This window comes from Rhagoletis zephyria, unplaced genomic scaffold (genome assembly GCF_001687245.7).
Source record: "Rhagoletis zephyria isolate East Lansing unplaced genomic scaffold, Rhagoletis_zephyria_1.1 Rzeph_scaffold_08278, whole genome shotgun sequence".
Classification (NCBI taxonomy): Eukaryota; Metazoa; Arthropoda; class Insecta; order Diptera; family Tephritidae; genus Rhagoletis; species Rhagoletis zephyria.
This window is the reverse complement of record NW_016165358.1, coordinates 9,720-18,380: the sequence shown is the minus strand read 5'-3', so window position 1 is coordinate 18,380 and position 8,661 is coordinate 9,720. Positions and strand designations below refer to the sequence as shown.

The 8,661-nt window shown below is 39.3% G+C and overlaps 1 protein-coding gene across 1 annotated transcript; it reads left to right on the top strand.

Moving 5' to 3' along the window:
* The first annotated feature begins 6,138 nt into the window (after positions 1 to 6,138).
* On the top strand, positions 6,139 to 8,211 carry LOC108374931 (synaptobrevin homolog YKT6-like). The gene is made up of 2 exons (XM_017630991.1): positions 6,139 to 6,644; positions 6,741 to 8,211. Exons 1-2 carry the CDS (start codon positions 6,520 to 6,522, stop codon positions 7,213 to 7,215), a joined length of 600 nt encoding a protein of 199 aa, XP_017486480.1. The 5' UTR covers positions 6,139 to 6,519; the 3' UTR covers positions 7,216 to 8,211.
* The last annotated feature ends 450 nt before the right edge of the window (positions 8,212 to 8,661 follow it).

The following is an 8,661-nucleotide window of genomic DNA, read 5'->3' as shown; positions in this document are numbered from 1 at the left end:
TTAAGAGCGAAATACACCACACAAGCGGTTTGACAAACCAAGCGAAATTTCCCTTTGCTTCAAGCCATTTGTGCTGTGTATGGGGGTGTTTGAAGGTTTGACAAACCGCCGTCAAACCTTCAAACACCCCCATACACAGCACAAATGGCTTGAAGCAAAGGGAAATTTCGCTTGGTTTGTCAAACCGCTTGTGTGGTGTATTTCGCTCTTAAAAGAATAGAACACTTGTTTTAAATTCAGCATAAAAATGGGAATAATTTTGTAGTACAAGTTTTATGGGGGTGAATATGATATTAAAGTGAAGCGTAATACAAAAAAAAAAGATTTCACTAAACTGAAATTACAATGAATATTTAGCTGTAGTTCAAATAAATATTGTATATATGTAAATTGCAAAGGTAAAGGTAAGCGGAGGTTTGGTCAATAGTGAAAGGCGGTCGAAAATATTAAACTAAGCCTTGCTATAAAAATGGTGCTCGTTATGTGTGATATTCTATCACGTTCAACTTGTAAAGTAAAATTCGGACACCAAATTAAAAGATGATTCATGAGTTTGCACATATTCATAGTTTAGTCATTCCCACTCATTCCCCATTCCCATCAGTCATTCTACGTACTGGAATGACTCGGACTTCTACTTNCAGCTCGGCAATTAAGGAGACAAGCTACTGGGCGTAGAAGAAGAATAGCTCGTCGACAGAGGACACAACGACAACGTGCACATCAAATTCGTCGAAGAAGACGTCAGCAAAATGCAGGTTAATAAGTAAAAGAATAGAACACTTGTTTTAAAATGCAGCATAAAAATGGGAATAATTTTGCAGTACAAGTTTTATGGGGGTGAATATGATATTAAAGTTAAGCGTTATACAAAAAAAAAAAAANGTAGCCCGGCAATTAAGAAGACAAGCTACTGGGCGTAGAAGAAGAATAGCTCGTCGACAGAGGAAACAACGACAACGTGCACAGCAAATTCGTCGAAGAAGACGTCAGCAAAATGCAGGTTAATAAGTAAAGAGCGAAATACACCACACAAGCGGTTTGACAAACCAAGCGAAATTTCCCTTTGCTTCAAGCCATTTGTGCTGTGTATGGGGGTGTTTGAAGGTTTGACGGCGGTTTGTCAAACCTTCAAACACCCCCATACACAGCACAAATGGCTTGAAGCAAAGGGAAATTTCGCTTGGTTTGTCAAACCGCTTGTGTGGTGTATTTCGCTCTTNAAAAAAAAAAAAGATTTCACTAAACTGAAATTTCAATGAATATTTAGCTGTAGTTCAAATAAATATTGTATATATAAACTAAGCCTTGCTATAAAAATGGTGCTCGTTATGTGTGATATTCTATCACGTTCAACTTGTAAAGTAAAATTCGGACACCAAATTAAAAGATGATTCATGAGTTTGCACATATTCATAGTTTAGTCATTCCCACTCATTCCCCATTCCCATCAGTCATTCTACGTACTGGAATGACTCGGACTTCTACTTACCAAGTAATGTTGTTTCGATGTAGGTTAAGAGCGAAATACACCACACAAGCGGTTTGACAAACCAAGCGAAATTTCCCTTTGCTTCAAGCCATTTGTGCTGTGTATGGGGNACGTCAGCAAAATGCAGGTTAATAAGTAAAAGAATAGAACACTTGTTTTAAAATGCAGCATAAAAATGGGAATAATTTTGCAGTACAAGTTTTATGGGGGTGAATATGATATTAAAGTTAAGCGTTATACAAAAAAAAAAAAAAGATTTCACTAAACTGAAATTTCAATGAATATTTAGCTGTAGTTCAAATAAATATTGTATATATAAACTAAACCTTGCTATAAAAATGGTGCTCGTTATGTGTGATATTCTATCACGTTCAACTTGTAAAGTAAAATTCGGACACCAAATTAAAAGATGATTCATCAGTTTGCACATATTCATAGTTTAGTCATTCCCACGACAGTCGGATCTACGTACTGGAATGACTCGGATTTCTACTTACCAAGTGATGTTGTTTCTATGTAGGTTAGGTTACGGTGGTTGCAAGGCGAATTTATACTCGGTGGTGTTGTTAGATCAGCTGGTTTCTTTGCCTAACATGTATTTTGTTTTTGCTTTTACTGATTTGACAGCACACCCATCAAAAGCAAAAGCAAAATACATGAAAATTTGGGGCGAATTAAGATTTGACATAACAGCCGCAATACAAAATACATGGGATTGTTGTATTTGCTCTACCGCTACCACTTTGTATAAATTCGGTTTGGGTGGCTGCCACTCCACACAGTCCGGCAGAGTCGAGTTTAGCTAAATACTGAGAGATATTTATCACAAAGAGTACATCGTGTCCTTGCCAGAGTGCTCTATACTCTCCAACTCCTCTTTGCCACTGATACCACGCTTTAACCCTGTTTAAGCCAGTGAAAGCTTTTAATCGTTGCTCGTCCCTGCAGCAACATCACGCCAGACACCTATCTCTGATGTGTATGCCAGAGAAGACTCTACCCGTTTAAGTGCAGCCAATGGATGCAGCCAACTAAACAACTTCTCAGGTCTTAGGTCACACAAGGAGTGGACCTCATGATTGTTGGCCCCATGTTGGTCAAGCAAAACGGTAACTACAGCCACTATGGTGACCAACAACTTGCGCAATATGCAGGTGTCTCCAAACACCCAAGCAGTCTCTACTTAGCTCACCTGAGCAACATCACTCTAACTCCCAAATACCCATCCCCCATCCCGATTCAATTCCACTGTCTGCTCCGTATGTCAGTCCAGAATATATCGTAACAAATACTACTAAATTGCATTAGACTTCAGAGCAATATCGAGATAACCGTCTTCATGGGCCGGTAATAATGATACATAGCTGCAGTGCAAGAGATGAAGCTACACAGTAACTTCACTTCGCTGTGCTGCGCCGGATACAATGTGCACTGTCGCAATCCCGATTATGGTCGAATATAAGCACCTACATCAACTTTAACAAAGCTTGCTAGGTCGGTTTCGCGGATGTTACTAAGAGTACCTTAGCCGCTCTTCCCACACCAACAGACGTTCAAGCTGGCGAACGCAGATAGTCACTGCCGCATCGACTCGCTTCATCCTTTCTGGACGTATAGTGGAAATCCGTCCTTACAGTTGATGAGGATATTATAGTGAATAAGTTTAATCGGCTTAGCCAGGTTGATCCCGGGAATCACAGTATCAGGGATCTGAATTCGGAGATCCGATAAAAACCAGTGCAAGCGGAAGGTATGCGAGGAGCAGTTGAAGACTAGCAGATTCTCCTCTGGTGCGATCAAGGTTTGGTCGACCATAAGGTCACTGTCCACTGTGGACATCGTACACTACGGCTAATTTACGGCACCACCACAGGCCTTAACCGTAACCGTCCCTGTTAGAGAACAGCCCTAGTAGCGTTGGACTTGTCGAAGCCGTTTGACACCGTTTGCCGTACCACGCTATTAGAGGACATAGAGGCTTCTTTTCTCCTACACGGACCTTACGGTAGTCAGGGAATTATCTGAGTGGTCGACAGCGTTAGAGGAAAAACATCAAACCTAAATTAGATTAAACAGGTTATCCTCTCCCCAAATCTGTTCAACTAATACATATTGAAACTTCCCCAAACGCCAGAGGGAGTTTCCTTTGGCTCGTACGCTGACGACTGCTCGATAATGCCGTCCAGCAATGAAATTGATGACCAACGTTCCAATGTAAACGGCTACCTCTCCGAACTTTCTCGCTTCTTCACTGCAAGGACTCCAAGTAAAGGAGCACAACATCGTGCTCAGTAAGCATCACCACGTTGGTTGCTATAGATTTGGACATATCTTTACGAATTAAAGGACGAGGCCTAGACAACCACTGGACCCAGCAATACATACCAGAATTTAAACGACATCCGGTTTAAAGGCTCACTGAAATCTGCAGCGTCTGTTCACTTAGTAGGTGCGGGTGCAAGAGAGCGTCTGCCTTGAAGCAAGCGGCTCGCGAAATAAACGTGTATTCGGTTGCGAAACCACCCCCGTCCCAGCAATGTATTGAGCGCTGGATTTAGGTCCACGTAAAAGCCCCTTTCGGTGAACAACGAAAATGCCTCGGATGAGATCCACCTTTTGATGACGACCACAGCAAACGTTTAAAGGACTATGATTTCAGGGCATGCACCTGGAATTCCGGACCCTCAACGGGGAAGGTGCCTCTGCCCAGCTGGTTGATGACCTCGTATGGAGAAAAGCACTGACATCACCACCATCCAAGAAATGCGTTGGACGGGGAAGGCAAGAAATGCCTGGGGCCTTGCGACGTCTACTACAGCTGCCATGTAAAGCAGCGCAAATTCGGTGTTGCATTTGTGGTGGGCGAGAGACTCCGTCGTCGAGTACTGTCGTTCACCCCGGTGCACGAGCGTCTAGCCATAGTCTGCATCAAAGCGAGATTCTTCTACATCTCGTTCATCTGCTGGTAGTAAACAGTACTAGGCTCAAGCGTAAAAAACCCATCAAGTTACTTGGCTGTTCCAGATCGAAAAACGAGAAACAAAATCGACCATATTATAATAGATGGAAGGCACGCTCCCAATGTTTTATACGTACGCACACTTCGAGCCACAAACAGGGACTCGGACCACTATACTGTTGCAGCCAAGATACGCATCCGCCTCTGTGCCGCAAAAAATGTGCTTAACGTCGAAAAGCTGCAGTCCCATGAACGGCCAACGCATTCGCTACTCGACTCTCTAACTTGCTCTCAGAGAGCACTGTTCCGACAAACCGACATAGGCGAGCAGTGGAACCACATTTCCCATTCATTGAGCACCGCCGCCGAAGAAGTAATCGGATTTCAGCGAGCCCGAAAGAACAACTGGTACGATGAGATGTGCCAAGAAGCTGCAGAGTAAAAAAATGCCGCCTACAGGGCCACGCTGCGATCGGGGGCAAAATTCATTCTCTCAATTCGTCGGCCATGATTTTTTTCTGACGTTTGCAAGCATTTTAAAATTATATAAAATCGAAAATGAAATTGTTCACAATTTTTGTTATTTGAGGTTGGAAATGAGAATTTGTGTGTGAGATTGAGTTTTAAATTATTAAATCATATGGCTGGAAAAGTCAGACTACCTCTCAATGGTTTCACCTTGTTATGTTTTTATCATGGTCCAGACGATTTATTATTAACCGCTGGCAGCCCCATTGCGAAGTCAATTTGGCACTGCCACCCAAGAATGATGGAATACAAGATTATGCCCATCAGAGAGGACTTTTGAGAATTAGTTTTCTGTGACATCACACTGAGGCAATTGCGAGAGAGAAATGCCAAACCGCGAGCAAGGATGGAAGAAGAAAAAAATTTGGCAAGGAAAACGTAAACAAGTTGCACAAGTGTGACGTCATACAAACAACGATACTGTCAAATTCACTGAGAGCGGAATAGCGGTATCGAGATGGGCGCCACATTTTTTCTCTACACTATATTATTTCATGACGCCATTTTGGTATTTTTTTGAAATAATTTATGGACGAGAACGCAGAATTTTAAAATTAACTTTTCTATAAACAGTTATATTTGACCGCAATTTGTAATTCTATTATAAACTTCTGAAATTTGTCTCAATAATTTAACCAAATGCAAAACTGTCCGTTGGGAGACCGACTACCAAGATGAAGGTGGTTCATTCTGGAAAGGCTTGTAGCGTCTGGAACAGCACGGGTGTCTGATCGGGTTGATCAGATTAAGGTGGAGGGCAGTGTGACATTGTTGTTCAATAAAGATAAATGGTCTATGTATTAGCGTTTATTTAACAATCCAGTGATACGAACACGAAGGATTTTGGTTAATCCGTCTTTCGTTCATGAAGGTTACACCATGAACCAAAAATGAGGTTACACTGGTCACAACGGCGAACATGTACGCGAGCCTGCTCGCCAACATGCTTGCTGTCGTTTGCCACAGATGGTGAGCGGCTCCTATGTGATCTTGTCGTAATAGCGTAAAGATGGATAGCACGCCGAGCATGCTCTCGCACATGTTCGTCGTGTGTGGCCATTGTTATGCTTTTATTAATGTGAGTGGAAAATTTTCGATGCATGAATCAAAAAGTCGATATTTTCGATGCATTTATGATTTTCCGACATCCCTAGTGTCATTTTCATTTAAGAATCTGGCAACGTTATTTGACGGATGACGACATAAAAAAATAAAAGTTTGCGAAAGTACGAAACATTCAATTTAACAAAATCTTAAGCAGAAAGATAAATTTTAAGCATTTATTGTCGTGGCTAAAGATTTATGACAAAATTACCAAAAAGCTCAGCAGAGGTAAAAAGCAGCCTGGCATACATACATATGCACGAACATAGTAGAAAACCTATTGTGCATTCAGTGGAATTGGAATACCTAGCATATTTTTAAATCTTGGAATACCAGAGAACAAGCGTGCAATAGTTTACGATTTGGTAAACAAACAGTTTTATTACATACGTTCATAGCCATTGCAAGTAGCTGGTGTAGAATACACATTTGAAAGATGGTGAAACTCTTTGCATTGAGCATCTTTTACAAGGGTCCAACAGAGGCACGACTGTTGAAATCGGCTTACGATTTGCAATCATTTTCTTTCTTTCAACGCGGCACAGTTCAGGAGTTTATGACGTATGTCGTGATCTTAATATAATTTATGTGTATCTACTAACAATTTCTATTTTTGTGCATACATACATATGTATATTAATATTTGTAATTTTTTAGTTTTGCATCAAAAACGATAGTGGAGCGTACACAGCCAGCGATGCGACAGTCAGTAAAGCAGGAAGCTTACATGTGTCATGTATATGTCCGTGCTGATAACTTGGCGGGTGTACTGATTGCTGATCATGAATATCCACAGCGTGTTGCACATACACTCATCACTAAGATATTGGACGAATTCAGCACCAAAATAGGGCCAGAACGTTGGGAAACAGGGGCTGAATCCACCATTGACTTTAGCGTACTACCCGCATATTTAGCAAAGTATCAGGATCCCAAAGAGGCAGATGCGTTGACGAAAATGCAAAACGATTTAGATGAAACTAAGATTATTTTAAAGAATACCATCGAAGCGGTGCTCGAGCGCGGCGAAAAGTTAGATGACATGGTAATCAAGTCAGAAAATCTTTCAATACAAAGTAAAGCTTTCTATAAGACAGCTAAAAAGACCAATTCATGTTGCAGTTTCAGTTAAGTATAGGTTACAGAAACATAAAAATATGAAGTTTTCGCGAAAAAAATAAATTTTCTTTTGAAGTGTTTGCTGTTTGCAATGCCGTTTACCACATATTTGAGTTAATACTGATGCTTAAGGTGGTGTTGCTTTTTAAATTTATCAAACAAAAAATATATATATATATATAAATCATAGAAGTTTATTAATGTAGGAAGAAAGGGAGTTGTTACGACAAACTAATAAAAAAGTATAATAAAATATACAATTAGCTCAAGATAAAGGAACCCACAATATACTTCATTCCAAACCATATAACTAATTTGACTTTCATTTAAAGTGTCAATATTAATTTGAGACCGGAGATGGAGATTAACTACAGTTGACAAAAATTAACCATATACATATGTACAAATATTGGCAGATGTGCTTTTATTGAATCGTGAAATTAAATTAATGCGCTGATCATAATTGTGAAAGTAACTGACTTCAAGAAAAATATGTACAACATATGTATGTAACCGCTTTTTCCTATTTACATATGTATATACAAAACTATTTGTATGAATGTATGACCTTGCGGGAGGTGTCTCAAAATTAATTTATACTTGACTTGGTTGGCTATGTTTAAACGACGAGATGTTTTGGTATCAGAACAAAAATTAAAATTTAGCCAAATTGACTGCCGATAACTGCATTCAAATTTTATATGTTAAATTCTTTAACACTAATCTAATATAAATTCATATACATACATACGTATAAATGTATGCATGTGGATTGTTTGCGGATAAGGTGTAACAAAAGGACGTGGATGTCCGCCCAGCTTATTAGATACATACATATATGTAAAATAAACAAACATCCCTGCAAACCAAAGCTCCCAACATCTTATACGAAATCTTTAATGTGTGCCGAAATCGTGTGGCAATATCTTTACGAATCTTCAAAGAAAATTATACGAAGTGGTTGACATGAACACGTAAAGAAATTTCTATACGATTGCTTAAAATTCGGGGGAAAAAACATTGAAACATTCTTCTCATTGTAGAATAATTTTTCGGATGTTCTATCGAAATTTCGTAAAAGAATAGAATTGTGCTCATTACATTTCATTTTAGAAAATACTATTCAGAAAATTCTGAAAGCATGTTTGCAGGGACGTTAAGCTATATATCGAATTTCTAAACAAAAACTGATCAAAAGTAAGAGGATTGGTTCCACCGATTAACTTGTTTACATCTCTATTGACTACACAATACTGGGTAATTTTGATTGTGTTAAGTTAGACTTGCAATGACGCTAAAGATAATGTAAATTGTTATAAAATAAAAAAATATGGATTTTAATGCTATAAAAAATATAGTTGCAAAATTTTTATAAGTTTATGAGAACACTCAAACCCAATTTACCTTTTTATTTTTTTACGTGCTAATGTCCGAGCAATTCAATTCCATTTTCGAAAAT